Source organism: Neovison vison, chromosome 10 (assembly GCF_020171115.1).
Source record: "Neovison vison isolate M4711 chromosome 10, ASM_NN_V1, whole genome shotgun sequence".
NCBI lineage: Eukaryota > Metazoa > Chordata > Mammalia > Carnivora > Mustelidae > Neogale > Neogale vison.
This window is the reverse complement of record NC_058100.1, coordinates 23,693,783-23,715,656: the sequence shown is the minus strand read 5'-3', so window position 1 is coordinate 23,715,656 and position 21,874 is coordinate 23,693,783. Positions and strand designations below refer to the sequence as shown.

Below are 21,874 nucleotides of genomic sequence, written 5' to 3'. Positions count from 1 at the left end.
GTTAAATAGTATGGGGTCTTTTCTGATTTTTAATACACAATGCTAATTTGCTCTTCAGAAATGTATAACTTACTTTTGCAAAAGTGGGCAATATTCCTTTAACTCTTGCCCCTTGGGCAAATGAAAAATAATATTAAGAACCTTATTATTAGTATTATATTGATAGTGGCAGTCAGCATTTATATAGTGCTTATTACGTGCAAGGAATAGTTTTTTTGTTTTGTTTTGTTTTGTTTTTTGTTTAAGAAAGGGAAAGAAAGACTCTTTAGTAGGCTCCATGCCTGATCTCATGACCCTAAAATCACAACCTGAGCCAAAACCAACAGTCAGATGCTTAATTGACTGAGCCCCTCAGGTGCCCTGGACTACCGTTCCAAAGCACTTTTTGTAGATTAACTGAATTAATTTTCATCACCACCTTGTAAAGTCATGTGTTAGTTATCTATCGCTGTGTACCCGTACCAATCGCAAAGCTTTTTGGTGTAAACAACACATTTATTATCTCACGGTTTCTGTGGATCAGGAATGTAAGAGGACTAATGGTCAGTGTTGCAGTGAAGGTGTCAGCTGGGACTACTGTTACATGAGGGCTTGACTTGGGCAGGAAGATCTGCTTCTGGTGTGGTTCATTCTTGACTCACATGGTTGGCAAGATAGTTCTGGCCATTGCAGGAGGCCTCAGTTCTTTACCTCTTGGACTTTTCCTTAGGGCTACTTGAGTGTTCTTATGATGTGGCTGCTGGCTTCCTCCAGAAAACATTGACCTATAAGAGAGCAAGGCAGAAACCATAATGTCTTTTGTGACATAGCCCTCACTGTCCCACCCTGTAACTTCCACAATATCCTATTGGTTACACAGATCAGCCCTGTTCTGTGAATACCAGGATACGAGAGCCATTATTACTCCAGGACACTTGCTACCATAGATAGATTTCATTATGGTTGACTCTTGACCAACATGCATTTGAACTACAGGATTCTGCTTATATGTGCATATTTCCCCAATAAATACAGTACGGCACTCTAATTGTATTTTTCTTATCATTTTCTTTTCTTTAGCTTATTTTGTTGTAAAAACACAGTATTCAGTACATATAATATACAATATATGTGTTAATCCACGGTTTATGCTTTTGGCAATGCTTCTAGTTAATGATAGATGATTGATAGCTAAGTTTTAGGGCAGTCAAATGTTCTATGTGGATTTGCCATCTATGCATAAGGTTGGTTCTCCCAACCCCTGTGTTGTTCAAGAGTCAACAGTATTCTCATTTTACAAATAAGGAAATGGAGACACAAAGATATTAAGTGAAATGTTGATGATACTGCACTAGGTGGTAGAAACAGGTATTTAATCCATGTTCTCTATGTCTCTAAAATGTGTGCTGCTAAGAGATATGTGTAATTTATTTTGATTTTCAGTTTTTGATTTCTAAGAGAGTTGCGCATTTTCATGTATCTATTGCCCATTTAACTTCTCTATTCATTCATATATAAAATCCATCCCTGTACTCTTATTTTCTACAGAGATGACTATTTTTCTCTTAGTGAATTATAGAGATTTCTCATATTCTAAAATTATGAACGTTTTGGCATTTTAAAAATTGCATTTTTTTTCAGTTTGCAAATTGTCTTTGGATTGCATTTATGGTGCTTTTAACTAACAAAAATTTTGTCTATTTTTTGTACCTTTGTGCTTTTTGCCTCTAGATTGTTCACGGATTCATCTTTTAATACTTCAAATCAGTTTACTTTTCCAAAAGTTACTTTCTGTAAGACGGAATTTGTAGGAACCCCTAGAATTATCCCTTAAGGTCAAAAAAGAGTGGGTGAAGCGTGAATGACTGAAATGCCCAACTTATGTTATTTCTTGGAATCTGTTGATATGAATATTATGTTGAAGAATTGTAGGAGCTATTTGGTGGAGAGTTGATGGTATTGAAGAAGAACACCCAAGTGGGCAAGGACTCATTTAGACTTAACATTTTGGCTCAATTACCCATTAAATCAAACTCCCTTTGCATTGAGGAATTCCTTTTAAGTTGCATATGTCTCCTGGTAAAACTGAAATTTCAGTCTTCTTTTGTACTTTTACTTTGTTGAGATTGTTAGATGACCATCTAGTTGAGAGTAGCATCTATCTGTCTGTCTACCTATGTATCTATCATCTATCATTTTTCATTTAGTAAAATCATTTTGGAAGGAACGGGAAAGGTTTAGTTATGGGAGACTGTCAAGAGGCAAGCAGTTACTAATAAGTATGTACTAAATGTCTACTATAAGTGATGATGTGAGAACTTCCTTTGCAATTTTGTCCAGAGTAATGACACTCCCAAAAAAACAACTGTCACAGATTACACATAACAGCTATAAATATGGCTGTGGGTTGTCATGTGTCTGGGAGGATCAGGTAAATTGTAGCATCCTCCCTTATTGGTAAGGGAAAGGTGTGCAGTCATATAAGCTTTATTTCCACTTATTTATTTTTATAAAATAAAACTATTTACTTGGTATGAGACTATAGTTTACTGCATGCTGCCCTGTGTTATTTCAACCTGAAGTTTATATTTTTATAAGACAGAAGTAAATGACTATATGTATTTGTCTAATACCATACTAAGCATAGTTGCCTAAAGACTCCTGCTTAAACACATGGGATTCCGAGTCATCTCTTGTGACTCCAAATCTCATGATCCTTTAAATCGAGCACAGGACAACACTTACATTTTCCTACTTTATCATACATTTTTACAAGTGCTAAGAAACTATATTTTAAACTTCATAGAATGTTTGATTCAGAAGATCCATTTTCCAGTTTGACAAGAATTCCCGGAGATTTAGAGTGAAAGAACTATGTAATGGATATACCTGCACTTCGACATCATCCCAGATGCTTCCAGGCTTATCTAGATTCTTCAAACCTCACTCACTCTTCTTTGTTTCTGTTTTGCTTATTCAACCTTCCATTACCACCTAAAAACGCTCCTTCTGCCTCCTGAAGACTTTTAATGCAGTGCTATTAAGTGCCGATCAAAGACCAGTGTCAGGCTGCAGAGGTTTGCTAGGCTACAAGTTAAGTACAGCAGTTGAGAGTATGCATTTAGCAACTTTGATAGCAGTTCAACGTCACTGTGACATCCAAGTGCACCATCAGTGTGTTATCTCTTTGGAAAGTGAGTAGACTCCTATCAGAATTATAGATGAGTCATGCGTGGCACGAATTCTGTGCCAGTCATGTACAATAGAATGACATAAGTGTCTGCAGTGGGTTGGAAATTTAAAAAATTAAAAAAAAATACTGGTTCTTCATCACAAAGAGCTGAGGAGCATTGCTTCAAAGCGTCATCAGTGTGGATTCTCCCTAGGCCTCCCCTTCCTTTCTTCTCTTCTGCCCTCTTTCAACAAACCAAACTCTGTGGGGTGTCATTTCAACCAAACTCCTAATACTATACTAATTCCCTTCATTTTTATGGCTCCAGATTGGAAAAAAACAAACAAAATCCTACATGGATGGATCCCAGATTGGAAAAAAAACAAACCAAATCCTACATAGATGGATCCCCTTTTTCTGCTCCTTGGCCTCATGAACATTGCTGGAGAAAAAAAAAAGAAAGAAAGAGAGAGAGAGAAAGAAAGAAAGAAATCACTTAGTAGGTCTGATTCATGTTTCCATAAACTCACTTGGGCAGCTGGGAGGCCCTTAACAGTGTGGGTTTTTTTCTTATCAAAATATCTCCACCCTTGTGTTACAATTTAAGATTTTATCTTATTTTTCCAAATGTTGCTTTGTTTTCACTTACCACTTCCTGCTTTTCTTCTATTATAACACAGTTTTCTTCTCATCTCTGTACTGGATCCCATTGCCTGTGCTCTGTCCGCAACTTTGTAATGTTTTCTCTCCTTAATCTTCAGACCTTTTTTGTTGTTAATTTTCCATAAAAATTTAAATATCCTTCTACCTCTCTAGTTTTTTTAATTAAATTTTATTTTATTTTATTTTATTTCAGTGTTCCAAAATTCATTGTTTATGTGCCACACCCAGTGCTCCATGCAATACATGCCTCCATAATACCCACCACCAGGCTTATGGACCCCACCGCCTCGAAAACCCTCAGTTGTTTCTCAAAGTGCACAGTGTCTCGTGGTTTGTCTCCCTCTCCAATTTCCTCCAACTCCCTTCTCTTCTCCATCTCCCAGTGTCTTCTGTGTTATTCCTTATGCTCCACAAGTGAGTGAAACCGTATGATAATTGACTCTCTCTGTGTGACCTATTTCTTTTTTTTTTTTAAAGGTTTTATTTATTTATTTGACAGACGCAGATCACAAGTAGGCAGAGAGGCAGGCAGAGAGAGAGGAGGAAGCAGGCTCCCTGCTGAGCAGAGAGCCCAATGTGGGGCTCCATCCCAGGACCCTGGGATCCTGACCTGAGCTAAAGGCAGAGGCTTTAACCCACTGAGCCACCCTGGCGCCCTGTTTGACCATTTTACTCAGCATAATCTCTTCCAGTCCCTTGCATGTTGTTTTAAGAAAATTACTTTTGTCCACTTTCTTCACCGTTCAAATAACTTATTCTTAATTATCCTTAAAATCTTCCTTTAAACATCACCTCCTTAGAGATGCTTTTTTTCCATTTGCTCCAGGGCAGGAAAGGTGTCCTTTTGTATCCCCTAATAGCACCTGCATTTATTTTTTTTGTAACATTTATCACAGTGTAAGAGTATATTTGCTACTAATGAATCTAGAGATCTTTCCAAATCCCTTTGAATCAGTGACTCAAATCATTTTAGTCTAGCTGCAATTTGTGTGTGTGTGATTGCAAAGTAACAAAATTGATTTCAAGGTCAAGTTTGACTTCATTCCTTCCAAACTGCCTAATTAAATGATGGGTGTTTGGGGAACATAGTGGTTATATTTTTTTCAGTCATCAGTTTAATTTAGTGGCTGTTTGAGTCATTTGTCCATCTGATAGCAAGTAGTAATCCTTAAAGTGGGTTCAGGACAAAGGAAAACCACTAGAATATATCACTTATTTTAATCTGTTTGTTTAATCAGTTTTAAAGTTGTTTAATTTTTGTTGAGTTCTCTGTCAGTAGTTTGAATTTAAATTAATAATAATGGATTTAGGCAAGTTATTTTACTTCTGAACATCTGATTTGTTATCTGAAGATGGCTTAACACCATATACATCATAGAGCTTTTGTGAGTTTTAATAATATATATAGAAAATACATATGAATCACTTAGCATAGAAACTAAAATATTGTTTGGTATTATTATTACTATTAAGATGATTCAATAGCTGTATTCTTAACTCTCAATAACTATCATGAGCTAGTGAGGAGAGAATACATTGTTAGAACCCAAAGAAATCAGAGCCCTGAGGACACTAATTTTCCAAAAAATATTAAAACTGCTGTATTTCTGACATGTTTCAAAGAAACAGATGTTAATAGAATTAACTGTTCTGCTCTGGAATACAGGAAACTTGATTCTCCTGAGCATTTAATTAATACAATACATTAAAACCTGCAGCATTAAAACAATGCAAGGATTCAAGCAATTGGAAAATCAAGCAAGCTTCTCATACTTTATATTATTGAGATGTAATAAATCTATTTTTTAGGGTGCTGCCAATCTCAAATGGAGCTGAATTCTCTATGTTTAATAAGCATTCTTATATTTAGATCCTGTGAAACTAAATGACTTTTAAAGTTTCACTTAAGCCTATTCTTAGATTTGTTGTGGTTGAACGGCTCACTATCCTGGAATTGGCAAAAGTCTCTGTTGTATGATCACGCATGTGTGTGTGCACACACACACACGCAACACACACACACATTCACCAATTGGTTATTGTATTGATTAAAGAGACAGGGTCAAAATCATGTTCAATTGTTAGAGATTACCCATTCTCCTCTAAGGAAAAAAAAACAATTTTCATAGCAATCGACCCTCTCATGCTTATAAACAGTCTAATAAGCAAAGAATATGTGAGATATTTTATAACACAATTTGTTCAGTCAGTTTATGTAATAAACGTATCCCCATAAAATGAAAACAAATAGCAGTTTTTAAAATTTACCCTGTTTGGTGTTCCTGTTTAAAAGCTCTTTTCCAAAGGATATTTGATTTCTGTAAATCACAACCCTGCATTGGTTTAGTGCATTTTCCAATGTTGTTACTGCTTTCCAAAGATCTGTTACCTAGCAACTGCATAGAAGAAGCCTCTAGTATTTTAAATCATACAGGAGCTCTGAAAACACTGAGGCAGACTTTAAAAAAAGATTCTGACTTGTTAAAATGTAATTAACAATTTTATTTTCCTTAAAGTAAAAGGGATTTGAAAACAGATTTGATTCATAAGTATCTATAAACTTGTATCTTTAATTCTAAGTGCTTATCTTAAAAGCCCCTTAGATTAAAAATAATAAAATAGCAATAAAAAAGAAACCAAAAATCTCCCATAATCCTACTATTTTATAAGTCATAGTTTTTGAAAATTTGCCTACTCATTGAGTTAGCTACTGTTAATAGTTTGATTCCTGCTCTTAAAATTTTCTGTGCTTATTCAGACATACATGTGAGCATATAAGCTTACACACAGAAGTCAGCATTTTTATAAAACTACGATCGTGTTTTTATTCCAGAACAATAAATGCATGCTATATTGCTTTGCTACTTATGTTTTTAAAAATGTATTATTGGCATTATTTCAATAGAGTTTATTGAAGTCTTTGTTTTTAATAAGCATGATTGTGAGGTTATGTACTTGTTTAGAATTCTGAACAGCATTGCATACTCATTGTCTACCTTTCTTCTCAGAAAATCCTATGAGGCACATACAGTTACTATTCACATTTTAAAAATCAGGAAAATTAGGCTCAGAGGGATCAGTATCTGCCCATGGCTTGGCACACTCAGTAGTGACAACATTTGATCTCCTGTGCTCATGCTTTAACAGGAAGCCACAAACAAGAAGGTTCTAAATCAAAACAGATACACAGAAAATGTCAAAGGATGAGAAGAAGACATGAAATGCACATCATTTTGAAAGAGGACATGCTTTCTTCAACAAGGGAGGAAAATTAGATACTATAAAGAAAAAAAGGGACCAATTCTATCATTGCTAAGGAATTCCCTCTGCATAATCGAGATGGAGTTTTGCCATTATATGGTCTCACCAACAAGAAGGAAAGAGTTTAGGAAAGGTGGTTTTGTCTACAAAAAAAATAAGACAGTAGCTGGACGGACCTAGTGAAGTGACGATAGTTAACTAAAGGGAAGCTGGAAAATGTAACTTCTACCTGGGCAGCCATGCACCCAGCGACAGTTGGGGGATGGGTGAGAGGAAATAAGAGCTTCTCTTACTCAAAGGAAGAAGGACGGAATGAACATGGGTGAAAGCAGTTTCAGCCACAGTCCAGATCCTTACACACCTAGTAGTCCTGTACAATATTTTCCCTATATATTGAGAGATTCATCCATTTATATGAAAAGCACTCCACAGAGCTGTATCAATTATTGCATCCAACTGAAAACCCAGAACTTCTGGATAATGCAAAGTCAGTTTTAGGTGTGGCTTCTCATTGTCTGGCAACACACATGCTAACAAATTAGTTAGCAACCTCTACCCCTACTGCTTATGCATATAGAATAGTGAAACAAGATAATTTTGGTAAAATATCGGTGTTTAGAAAAAGGAAGAACTGGAGACACACAGCAGTCGTTGGTCCACGGCAATAACGAAATCCTGTCAGACAGGAATGGTAGAGACCTCGTAATAAATTCCTTATTAGACACTCATACTGCTCTTAAGGAGTAACTCCTTTGTCTTTTCATGTCTATTCAAAGATATTTTTATTCACTATTCTCTGTGGCCACAGAAAAAGTTCAGATTGGAGCAGATTTCTTTCATTCCTTTCCATGTGTCGATCATTGTGCTCCAAGTTCTTCTCCAAGGACTTTCTTAAACCTGCTGTGTTTACTGGTTATTGTTGCCCTGCTCATATCTTCTTCTTGATTATAATGACAGCTACCTTGCCATCATCTAAAACAGATAAGTTTGAGTGGGAAAACAGCACTTTAATCCGATTCTGGCCACAGGCCTGGCTTTATTGGTTTGGGAGAAGTCTTAGTGGAAGGCCTCTCCTAAAGACTCTGAGAGAGTATCATCTCCTGCTGTTCAGGGTATGGGTCACTTTTTCGGTTCTGCAACTGTCCAGATTCTTTCTTGGACACTTGATTTAGGTTTCTGGCTGTAAGAAATAATGCCCTGTTTAAGATAGCTTTGTTCCTTTCTCTCTCTGCTTCCAAAGTGATCAGTTCTTACCTCGGGTCGTCTCTTTATGTACACCTGGCTAAAATCAGCAAGGCCCTGTCAACCACACATTTGTATTCTTCTCCCTTCCAAGCATTACTCTAGACATGTTTCCATAGATATGTTGTTTCTGCATACAGAGGGGAAAATGGATAATAAGGATAAATAGCAATTTCTGTTACAGATGTAATTCTCCATTATGCATATTCAATATACCTAAATTTTATATAACATTGTCTCACATTTTTTTTAAGATTTTATTTATTTATTTGACAGACACAGATGATAAGTAGGAAGAAAGGCAGGCAGAGAGAGAGGTGGAAGCAGGCTCCCCGCCGAGCAGAGAGCCCAAAGCGGGGCTCGATCCCAGGACCCTGGGATCATGACCTGAGCCAAAGGCAGAGCCTTTAACCCACTGAGCCACTCAGGCACCCCAAGTCTCACATTTTAAATTAGAAAATTATTTGATAAAAATTGGCAGTTTGCAACTGGGAAATATCCCAGAAAAGAAAGACAAGTAGCAGAAATAAAAAAAAAGAGAGAGCTGAAAAGCCCTTGGTCTCCTAGTTTACTCATTCTTTCCAACACTGTGTGGTCGTAATAGTTAATGATATTGATAGCCATGAAAATGATTCTCTCAATGCCCTAGACTTGTGTACCTACAATTCCCCTATTTTGAATGTTCTTGTTCACCATCCTATTTCAGCACCCGCTTCCAGAGGGATCCATAGATCATGTCATTACTTGTTAATGTGACGCTTCCATGATCTCTGTTCCTGATGATCCTGTTTCTGACCACTGCCTCTCATTCCAGTTCACATCCTCTAGTACAGACCTCCCCCTATCTTTTGACTACACCGGGACTTAAAATTCATTGATTCTACCAAACGTTTGCCATTGTTGACAACGGCAGATGCCGTCTTCTCTTCTTAACCTGTTTGAATTCCATAGCACACCATTATAATCCATTATTTTAATTCATCCTCAGTTCATTGACCTTTAGTTAGACTTGTCAGAAGTCACTGGTGGTGAATTCTCTCGGTCTTCTTGACAGAAGGTAATGTTTACTTCCATGCATTTGAATGTGGCCTGAATAAACAAAATAAACAAAAGATAATGTGCAGACTATTCCCACTTTAAATCCATGACCCTTGATTTCTCAAGGTCAGCAACTGCCAGATATCATTTCTGTGTCTCACTGTTCTGTTTCTTCTTCCACTCTCTGAAGCAACTATGCTGTATTTCCTCCTCTTAACCTCCAGCTTCTCCTTTACTCATTATTTCCACCAAGTTCACAAAGAAAACAGAACCATAAGAAGAAAAACAGAATTTTCATAAACTTCCACCTATACAATCTACCTACCAACTTGCATGTACACCCGTCTGTTCTGCCTCCCCTCCTATTATTATAAATGAGCAATTTTAGCAGGGATGTGACTAAGAAAAGTCTTGGAAAGGTAGTATAGTATGTTAGTAAGGTTACCCAAATTCTGCTAGTGTATGAGTGACATTTTAAGGAATGTGAAATATATCCTATAAGCTTTAGGATTTATGGAAGGTCATTAATTTGTTTGGCTTATAGTACTGTCTAGTTATTGGTGATAACAGAAATATTCCATATTTACATTGTCTGATACTGTAGGCAATTACCACAAATGTTTTTGAGCATTTTATTGCTGTTAAAAGATGGCTAGTAAGATGGAGGAACTGAACTTTTATGTGTATTTCAATGTATTTAAATTTAAATGGCTAAATGGGGCGGTGGCAGCTCTAATTGGGCAGCACAATTTTGGAAGGGTGATAAAATGCTGAAGAGTTAGAAGACATGAAAAGCAATTAAGAAGCTCTTGCATTTGTCTAGGTGAGAGATAAACGTAGTTTGAATAAAGATTCATAGTATGTATGGAAGGAAAGGGAGAAAGAATGGGAGAGAGAAAGAAAGAAAAGCATTTCTGTTGGTGGTGAAATCAGACCTGACCTGAAATTATTTGGTAGCAATCCCCACACTGAATTTTATTTTTCCACTTAGTAGTCACACATTTAGCTGCAGGAATAATAGTATGTTAAAGCATAGGTTGCTCCCTAGGTGTATTACATAGGGTCTGGTAGATAAAGCACATTGCCTTTCTAAAATCTAAAATAATAATGATAATAATTCTAAAAGCTGATATCTGGCTCTAAAGAATTATGCATAAGGATTGGAACCCTGTAACAAGTAGGGACAGTGGAATGGAGGTAGAGAAAGAGAAGACTTTAGTGGCATATTCAATAAACCTTGGCTATCATATGGCATTGAGAAGTGAGGAGCGAAGTTGCAGTACTTAACGGATTCTGCCGCCCAGGGGCCCCTGTGTGTTCATTCTGTAGATATCCAACTCACCTACAAATTCAACCGTCTATTTCTTAACGTAGCTAAAACTATTTTCTGGGAATATTTATTTTTTTAGAACTTTACACATTGTCTTTTTTTTTAATTTTTTATTTTTTATAAACATATATTTTTATCCCCAGGGGTACAGGTCCATGAATCGCCAGGTCCACACACTCCACAGCACTCACCAAAACACCCCCCCCCACAATGTCCATAACCCCACACCCCTTCTCCCAACCCCCCTCCCCCCAGCAACCCTCAGTTTGTTTTGTGAGATTAAGAGTCACTTTACACATTGTCTTTATTTCTCATACCAACTGTAATTGTTTACTTGGGAAGGAAAGTCCACCCCACTCCCCAAGTAAACAGTATCTTAATCACTTCTCTAAAATATGACTTCTATGGAAAATTGGATACCTGGTATCTGTGCCCTCATTGCTGTATGAAGTAATAGACATGGGCTGAGTAGCATCACCTCCCTTTAATGTGGCCTGCAACCTCTCATGTGGCCCCATCTTTAGCACACTCTTTAGTTTTTATGTCAGTGACTTCAATTGCCATTTATTATCTTTCCTGATTGAATCCTATCATCTCTTGCATTTATGACTGTAGGTCCTGAGGTCAAAGTTCAATTTTAATTTAAATGTATTTTAGCAATAGTTTTTATTGCCTGAAGTCATAGTTGTTTTGATTGTACAAAATCTATTACCACTATATAAATGTTATCTACCATGTCTTTTAATAATTCTAAGTTTGTGTGCCATGTGACCATGAATTTGATAAATCAATAATGCTTTAAATCAATACTACTGCATTTCATATCATAGAATTATCAGAATTAAAAGGTACTTTATACAGTCCCTGAATTGTTTTCCATACCGCACCTTCAAACTATCTATCTACCTCTCACCTCCTTGTACAGATGAAGCATAGGAAAAATAAACGCTTTGCTGAAGGCTGCCGATTTTATTAAAGACAGAAGGGGCCACTTAACTCATAATCTAGTACTCACTCTCATGAAACATTTTTCCTGGGGAAAATTGCACACGTAAAAATATCTTAAGACAAGTGTGTTTATGTGGAAACTTCTGTAATTTTATTTGCTGTTTTATTTTCATATTATTTTAAATTAGTACTCTCCCAAGGTAAATTATTCTATTTTACCTGTTCTATTTTAAACAGATCACGTTGTTTGTGAAGAAGAGTTTAAATACGCCATGTTAGCTTTAAATTGTATATGCCCGGCAACATCTACACTTATTACACTACTGGTTCATACCTCTAGAGGGCAGTAAGTATATGTTTTCTTTAAGATAATGCATTTTTACATTGTAAAAATAATAATAATAATAATAACAATAATATAAGTGCAGTCCTGTGATTTAGAAGTACAGTAAGCCAAGGTATATAGCTAGATATGTACCTATACTTGTATTTGTGTGAGTTATCTTCACCTGCAGACAGATGGATAGATAGATAGACAAATATAGACCAGTTAAGGGGTAGGGTAGAGGTGAGGGGTACGGGGAGGGGGAAGTGGTCTAAGACATATAAAAAACTGGCAGTTATTTTCTGTATTTTTTAACTAATCCTGAGATAATTTGTTTCATCCTAAATTCTAAGTGTCTACATCATTTGTTAGGTCTAGGATTAGGACACTGTTTCAAATTTCAAGATACTTAACGAATAAAACTTTAAAACACAGGATAATGACAATCATTAGTATGAGATCTTGAAACCATTTTTTTCTTTTCCTGAGGTAAGTTTTTATTTTAAAGCTACACGTACATGATTGACCTCCAAATTAAAACTTTACAGTTACTGTAAAATAACAAAGTACTTGATAAAATTAGTGAGTAATATAAAAGATTTTTTATATGCATTTCAAGGTAGATGAGGGAAAGTTCTAAGACCATTTTGTTGTTCTATGAGAGAGTTTGTATTTGACTTGGATGATCAAGGAAAATATAATCCGTGAGCACATCCCCACTCTTATTTGAAGAGACAAATGTTACATTGCATTTCATACCTTTTTTTATTCCTTATTTAGTATTTTAGACAAAGTGTTGATTTTCTAAGTAAATTTTACTATGGTGCTTATGAATATGATTATTTAAAATTGTAAGTTAATTGATTGTTATTTAAGTGAAGTGTCAAATCAAATAAATCAAGAAGGAAAATTCTTTTTGGGGATTTAGTCTTTAATTTTTTTTTAAGTTTCTTGGGATTTAATACTAGATGGAGTAAATTGCTAATTGGAAAATAACAAATACCCTGCAGTATTTGCAGGTAGATTTCACTCCCTTATTTTTAATTATGTCTCTGCTCTATTGAGATAGTAAGATTTTCTGAGGAGCAATTTTCTTAAAGTTCTGAATGAAAATATTTCTATTCTTTATATTTACAAACCTTTAATTTGTGCAATGGAAAAGATGTAACAGGATTATGAATAAATTGTTTTTCTTTGAAGAAAGTAATTTCATTTTAATGAAATTAAATAAAATACTGAAAATGACTTTAACACCAATCAATGTAACATTTACAGAACTCATCACAAGAGTTCATTATTTTTCCAAGCCCTCTTTGTCATGGAGATGCAACTTTAAAACTGAATATCTAGTCTCATTTTATTATTGTAGAAATGATAAAAATGAGGCTGATCAACGCTAACATACATCATTAATTATAGACTGGTTAAATTGCACTGTTCAACTCCTGGTAAATACTATTTATTGGCATACAATATTGCCTTAGTGAATAAATTGCTCTTGCTCTAAGTTAAAAAGGCATTTCAGTGATCCTTAAAATATGACTTTTCCCAATATACTTTAATGAATTTTACCTTACTACAAAAGAGGGTAATGTTGTCAAAGACATTTTTCCACATAATTAAGGATTTTCTTTGAATAAGAATGACCAGCAAAATTACTTCACAACTGTCATCATAAATGCTGCAGTCCACCAGAATAACTTTATTGAGCCATAATTTACGTACCATACAAACCACCCATCTATTGCATACGATTTAATGTTTCTTGGCATAGTCACAGTCTTGTGAAAACATCACCACCGTCTAACTCCTGAATATTTTCATCACTCCATTTTATAAATGAGAAGTCTGGGGCACAGCATCTAGTATAGCATGTCTGACTCAACACTGCACCTAGTTCATTCCTTTTTTTTTTTTTAATTCTAACATTTTTAGCTGTAGAACTTAATCCCCAAGATTCTCTCCTTGTAATCACAAAATGTCTGCTTTGCTTTAGGCTATTCTCCTAAGTAGAAAGAGGGGAATGACAAAGGTGCAAAGTATTGCCAGCTGGGACTACTTGAAACTTTCCATGAAATCCAACCATTGCATTTTAACATCTTAAGATATAGTTATATTTTGCATATTAAAATGTGAGTTTGTTTTTAATTATGTCTGCTAGGAATGTAAATAATTTAAAATTAAAAATTTTGTATACACACTTTATATATACATATATATACACATATTTATTTGAATTTATGTGTTTACTCTTTTACAATAATTAGGTTATATATTATAAAAATAAAAGATAAATCAAAGGATCTTGTCAGGAGATATATTGATTCATGCAAATAACTGTGAAAGCCTAAGTTTTCTGTGTGAAATACAAAGGTCATTGCTTCTTGTTAGAGAGACAGCTCAAATGCGGTGATAGCAAAATTGGCACTATTAAAAAATATTATTAAGTATATCCGTAGTATAGTTGTTAATTATTATTACTTTTCGATAGTTGGCCCTTTACCTGAATTTTAACATATTATTTATCCGTGAGCCAAAATCAAGCCTATTATTATAAAATATGTGATCCAGAAACTTCTCTCGCTAAAGTACCAAGTAAAATTGGACTTTCTGGGAAGTACATATCCTAATCACAACTAAAATTACTTCTGTTTGGTAGTGTTCATGCTGTAAATGGGGCTCATAAATTTAGGAAGGAAACGTGACAGAGATAAAAGATCACCCACTCTGGCAGCTTGAAATGGTTGACTCACTAACTGGCAAAGTTACCTATCACTGAGCCAATTACATCCTCCATTTCATTCTCAATCATTTTTCATGGAAAATTTGCAATAATAATTTTCTCATCCATTACTTTATTCATTTATTTGACAATTATTTTATTGAATGGTTTCTCTGTGACAGAACCATTCCACGTGTTACGGTTTCAACAAGGAAACCAATAGAAAAATTCTAACTGTCATGAAGGTGTTGTTCTAATTGGGGAGACAGATCAAAAATAAATATGTAAAATATATCTCAGATAGACACACATCTAATGATCTGAGAAACAGCAAGTGGACTAATGTCTCTAGAATGGAGGGACAAGAAAGGTAGTAAAAACTGAGATCTGACAGGGAAACACTGGTCCTCTGGCCATTATAAGGGTGGTACCCATCATTCTCAAATGAAAGATCATTGAAAGATTCTGAGCAGAAGAGTGATAAAATTTGAATAAGAGAAACAAACACACAGGTTTCTTGGTGGAGCAAAAGCAATTAAGAGATTATGGGACTAATCTAAGCCAGAGAAGTTAAATCTTGTTTTGGGGAAAGGCACAAGCATGGAAGTGATTAGAAGCACTCAGATTCTAGATGTATTTTGAAGGCTTTGTTGTCAGGAATTGTTAATTAGAAGATGTGGGATGGAACAGAAGGAGAAGAGTCTAGCATGACTGCAAATTTTTAGACCAAGCAACCAGAAGAATATAATTGTGATTTACCACAATGAAGAAGACTGGGGAGGATCAAGATTTTCATTCTGGACATAATTTAAGGTACTTGTTAGACTCCTAAAATTGTGTCTAATATAGAGTCTGGAGCTTAGCTATACTGATGATGAAAATTTGGCTGTCATCAGCATACGGACGCTTAAAACCATAAAAACGGATGAAGTCACTTCACACGATTATTTTAAGGATTAAGTACAGTCATCCCAGACCCTAGTAGGTAGGTACTCTTTAATTCTCTCATTGGCTCTATTTACATGTATCAAGTGAGTCAGATTCTATACGCGTCAAAATTATTTTTTAAATTCGGTGTCAGGGACAGTTTGAGTGTGGCAGGAGAGATGCATTAAAGACAAAGCACGACACCCAGAACCATATATGTATTTGTGATGGAGAAAGAAAAGACTGAGGCCATGCACACGTGTGTTTTTTATTTAAATTAGAATATGTTTGTAACTTTATCTGGATATTTTTTGGAACAAAGAATGATATTAATGAGCAAATATTTATCGCAGTGCTTCCAAACAATTAACAGTGAAGGTATATAGCTCACCATGGCCAATCTTTCAACTCAATCTTAAATATTACAGAGATTGGGATTAAATATATTTTGAAAAAGATGACTCAGGTATGTACAATGTCAGGCATTTTACTCTCAAGCAATGTATTATTCAGTCATGGAAGGTGTCATAGAAAAAAGCCAAGTAGAGTTACAGGAGGTACAAAACTATTTTGTCTTCTTAAAAGATACAAGTTTTGAGATGCCTGGATGGTTCAGTCAGTTAGGTGTCTGCCTTCGGCTCAGGTCTTAATCTGAGGGTCCTGGACTTGAGTCCCACATCAGGCTCCCTGCTCAGTGGGGAGTCTGCTTTTCCCCTCGCCTCTGCCACTCCCTCTGCTTGTGTGCACTCCCTCTCTCTCTGACAAATCAATAAATGAAATCTTTTAGAAAAAAGTTGCAAGTTTTTAGTGAACTTTTCAAAATTTGTTTAGAAGAAATGCATTATAAAAAATAATTTAAATAAGGAAAGTATTAAATGCAGTAAAATTATTTTAAGTAGCAGAAGACATAAAGATAAAAAAGACAGATATCAGAGAAAATGGTTAAGTCATATAAATGTAAGCAGGTAACAGTTGCTGGCAGATTCAGATTTCATAATACATTATTACAATATATTATAATAATTTTCTTTTGATTTCTATGGCCACAGAAAGGGGGGCCTCAAATAGAAATCAATTCGTATATGATATAAATATATGTTGTAAGTATTTTGAATGGGTGGAAAGATGTAAGAATTCCAATGTTACAATCCATAACTACATATTAGAAGTAAGGAGAAGACAAAGTTGCTTTTCTATTTTAGTAAAATCAATTTCAAAAAGTTGCAGTTTTGTAACTATGTTCCTCAGGGGTGGTTATTTCATAAGAAGCCCTTCATTAAGTTACTAGGACGAGTGTGTTATTTTCATCAATGGGATCTGGAAACTGCAGATTTGGGTATTGCTGCAGTGCTTTTTGTAAAACAAAAATTAAACACTATTAAGTTTTGTCTGTTGTTTTCAATGTAATTGGTCTATTTTAAAAAAAGAAGAACATCTTCATTTGTGGTTATTTCCTTAGCTTGCAAAATTTTATTGTACCTCTACATGCAAAGTGTTTGTAAAATTATAGAGAGATAGTCTTGTTCAGAATTCTGTCATGAACACTATAATTATGTACATTTAAATTTAAGTGAAATTTAGGCTTTCTCAAGTAACTGTTTAACCAGAGATTGCTTAATAGTTTTGGGAAATCTTCAACCATAGTAGAAACACATTAAGCCAAAATGCACTGTAATTAATTTTTGTGTGTGGTATATAAATAGTGGTTCTATTATTTTGTATTATTGCCAAATTTGTGTTCCAAGGTGCAATTACCCATGCTTTTGGATGGAAGTTAATAATTTTCCTGAAAAGTAAAATTATGTACTCAAGTAAGACTGGGAAATGCAGGATAACACATTACATTTTTAATGGCTTATTTTTTAGTCTTTTCATTTAAACCAAATTTAGACTCACAGAAAAGTTACAAAAATAATACAGAGAGATCCTACCTACCCTTCCCATATAAACTTCTATTAACGTTTATATCTTACAGTATCATAGTGCAGTTCTCAAAATCACAAATTAACATTGGTACAATACAATTGACTAAATTATTGGTCTAAATGAATTTCACCAGTTTTACCATTAAAATCCCTTTACTGTTCCAGGATCTTCTCCCTGGCAGATTCAGGGAGAAGCAGTTTCTGAAATAACTTAGCAATTATTTCTGCTACGCCTCCTCCAATTGGTGGTAGTTTCAGTGGGTAAGATTGGAAATCAGTATAAATTAATGACTTTTAATGCATGTATATCAAAGATAGACACAGAAACTTAGATCTGTCTCTGTATGGGCCTGTGAGTATATACAAATATAATTCCTAACTCTTTGTTTACTGAGAAAGCAAGGACGGCTCAGTAGCCCTTAGCACAGTTAATGTTCACATCTTGGTTACTACACACAGTTTTCTAATAATAACATCCAGGGCTTCTTGGGGTATTGGGTGGATCGAGGATGTAGGCAGGGAATGTACAAGAGGAGTCTGGAAAAATCTTGTGGTGCCAGAAAGTCAGGAGTTGCTCTGAGGAGTGTGGAGGTTTATCGAAATGACACAAGAAATAACTTGAAGGAGTTCCTAACATGCTAAGATGGGAGAATTTGAGAAACAAAGTAAATAATGATAACATTTGATTTTAACCCATAAAATCAAGTAAATACACTGATGTAGGAAAGCAGTGAATAAATAAACAGGAAAAAAGAATAGCTCATTTCTTACGAAAGAATTCGAACTAATAAATGTGGAAGGAAAGAGAGAAATAAGAAGTCATCACAAGGCAAACAAAGGTTGTAGACACCATCCTCCAAAGGGTGCTAGTATTAGTGGGTGAATGTTTAAGGAAAGCCAAGATCATTGTGTGGTCTCAACATGTCTGTCCATGGTATTTCATAACTATGAAAGGAAAAATTATAATTTTATAGTAATGTAAACCTGACAGACACGGTTTTAATCAAGAGACCAAGGTAAACATCACCAATAAAAAGAGATGTCAACATCATGTAATCCCTGATATGCTAAGAAGTACATGACTAAAAGAAGAGCATAACATAATTTCTTTGGTATTCTTAATAATATTTCCTGATTTTGAAGAAATACCTAGACACACCAAAATTGAGAACATCCTACAAAATACGGATCAGTACTCTCCCACATGCCAAGATGGTGAAAGACAAGGAAAGCCTGAGGAAATAAATACTTATTTTTAAGCATTTTAGTCCGCTTTATTTGGGAGGGATTTAAATATTTTAAATAGTATTTTGACTGGCAGAATTCTCCAAACAAAATCGTCAGGAAATAAGTATATCTGGAGAAAACAAAGAGCAACGTAGGGCAATATTTTGTTTTATCTTTTTCTTTTTTTTTAACTAAGTTTTTCACCCCGAGTATGGGGTTGGAACTCATGACCCTAAGATCAAAAGTTGTGTGCTCTACCTCCTGAGCCAGCCAGGTGCCCTCATTTTGTTGTATCTTTGACCCTAAGCAGAACTACAAGGATCTGCACTAGAACGTGAGGAAGTCTTCATTGTTTCTCTGACCCCAGATGAAAATTAACCATGAGACTTCCCAGGTCTCTTATACGCCAACATCCAGGGAGTCCCTATTTTAAACACCGTGTTGAGGGAAAAGGAAAATCAAATGTCTTTTACCATCTCCAAAAAAAGGACCGAAGGGAGGGAAGCATGGACAGAGGTAGAGATAAGAAGGGTTAGAGAGTTTTTCTCCTTTATAATACTGAGCTGGTCACAGAAGGCCCAGGGATTCAGTTGCCTTTAGAAAGGAAGAGAAAGTTTCTTAAAAGTAACAGAGATTAGGGATGCCTGGGTGATGCAATGGGTTAAGTGCTGGGCTCTTGGTTTCAGCTCAGGTCATGATGCCAGGGTTATGAGATAGAGTCCAGTGTGGGACTCTGTACTCAGGGCAGAGTCTGTTTCAGACTCTCTCTCCATCTCTCCCTCCCCTCTACACTTGTGTACTCTCTCTAAAAAAAAGTAACAGATACTATAATTACCCCCTCGACTGAAAGGTAAATGGTGAAAAAAAAAAAAACAAAACGTGTCTGGGGTGGCAGGACGATCTCAAATGAATTACCTTTAGTTCTCTTGGAATTTTCCCATTCCAAAACTGATAGAAGATTACATTTTGTCATCTGGCAGATCTAATGCAGTCAGTCTCTTTCCATAGGAAGCTACAAGTAAAAATAGAGTGTCCATTAAGAGGCACTTGGTTTTCCTTTATAGTAAAACACTATTTTTTTTTTCAGTTCTAATGTTTGATTGCTCCATTTCAAATAATTATCACTTAGAGTATAAATCTTGAAATTTATTTGATCAAACTTTCTTAAGTCTGCACTTCTGTTTCCATTAATAGATAAGTGTATATGCTTCTCAGTGCTTTCAATCGGAGTTGAGAAAATAACAGGCTTCCCCTGCCCTCCCACCCTACGTCAAGTCTCTTTCCCATCCCTAATGGCTCACATCATTAGCAACCTGGTAACTTACAGCTGCTTAGACTCCTAGGGAAAAGAAAGGAAGGTCATAAAAAGGGCTTTGACATATTTCCTTCCCATATCCTTCTCTTCTTTTCTGCTATGGAATATGAATTTCACTACAACAATAAACTACACAGTAATTCTCACTTTTTCTTCTAAAATCTCCCACCTCATACTACCCTGCTCTAAAGTGCTTGGATTTTCCTGGCTATTATATTAGTTTGCTAGGGCTGCCATAACAAAGAAACTGGGTGGTTTAAATAATAAAGTTTTATTTCTCACAGTCGTGGAGGTTGGAACTCTAGTGTCAGGGTATTGGCAGGTTTGGTTTCTCCCAAGGTCTCTGTCCTAGCTTGCACATGGCCATCTTCTTCTTGGGTCCTCACATGATCTTTCCTATGTCTCTTCTGTCTCTTATGAAGATACCAGATTGGACTAGGGCTCATAGTAACAATCTTATTTCAACTTCACTTTATTTTTAAAGATTTATTTATTTATTTATTTGAGAGAGGAGAGAGAGAGAGAGAAGGTAGAGGTGGAGGGAGAGGGAGAGAGAATCTCAATCAGACTCCATGCTGAGCATGGAACCTGATGTGGGGCTTGATTTCACAACCCTGAGATCATGACCTGAGCCAAAACCATGAGTCAGATGTTCCTCTGAACAACCAAGATACCCCAACTTAATCACTTTTTTAAAAGTCTCTGTCTTTAAATATAGTCACATTCTGAAGTGCTAGGGATTAGGACTTCAACATAAGGTTTTGGGAGGGTATAAAATCCCTAACAGCTGTGGAGTTGGGGGGCACCATGGGTTTTGTTGGAACACATCTATAAGTTATGATTGTTTCCACTATTAAACAGTTCTGCTGGTTCTGTGGAATGCTTCTTTGACCATGGAGATTGAGAAAGATTATGTTGTCTGTATATCCCAATGGTGCTTTTTCCATTTCTCCCATGACAAAACATTTTTGAAAAAGGACTTCAAGATTGGCGGTCTGAATGGAGGTAATCACAAGAGAGGGAAATGATACACCTCTGAAGGTTACTTTTTTCTTTTATAAAAGTTATGTGTACTGAAAATCTCCATGGAATTGCATTTTATTTGGTGTCTCTGAAATATGTTTGATTACCTGAGAAACGTATTCCTAAGCATACCTATTAAAATATCAATTGGAACAGTATTTCATTAAACATAGTTTGAGAAATTTGGATATTGCTCTCATCTGGCAATCTGCTATTTGAAAAGCCTTAAATAGCTCATCATTCATTATCAAATTAGATTCAAATATGTCCATTTAATTTAAGGCCCTCTATACTCCAATCCTAACTTATTTTTATATCCTCATCTCCCATGATTCTCTTATATATGTCGTGTCCTCCAAATAACATGATCCTAAATATACTTTGTGGTTTCCACTTTCTACATCTTTTTAAAAATTTGTTCCCATTGCCTTGAATTCATTTCTTCTGGCTTTCCAGAGTATTTTTCTAAATCAAAAATCCTATCTCCTCATGAATATTTTTAAACTCCACAATTTAATGTGATTTTTTGTTTCTATGATCTTGTATATATATATATATATTTTAAAGATTATTTATTTATTTATTTGACAGACAAAGATCACAAGTAGGCAGAGAGGCAGGCAGAGAGAGAGGAGGAAGCAGGCTCTCTGCCAAGCAGAGAGCCCGATGCGGGACTCAATCCCAGGACCCTGGGACCATGACCTGAGCCGAAGGCAGAGGCTTTAACCCACTGAGCCACCCAGGTGCCCCATGATCTTGTATATATTTTAACATATT

General features: G+C 35.5%; 1 protein-coding gene across 9 annotated transcripts in view; it reads left to right on the top strand.

The window, feature by feature from the left end:
• The window catches only part of KCNT2 (potassium sodium-activated channel subfamily T member 2), a 363,831-nt gene that overhangs the window by 214,893 nt on the left and 127,064 nt on the right, over positions 1 to 21,874 (top strand). For all 9 annotated transcript variants that reach the window (XM_044266873.1, XM_044266869.1, XM_044266868.1 and 6 more), the window contains exon 14: positions 11,871 to 11,979. In XM_044266873.1, the coding sequence (XP_044122808.1) occupies positions 11,871 to 11,979 (109 nt within the window). The remainder of the gene's footprint in view (positions 1 to 11,870; positions 11,980 to 21,874) is intronic.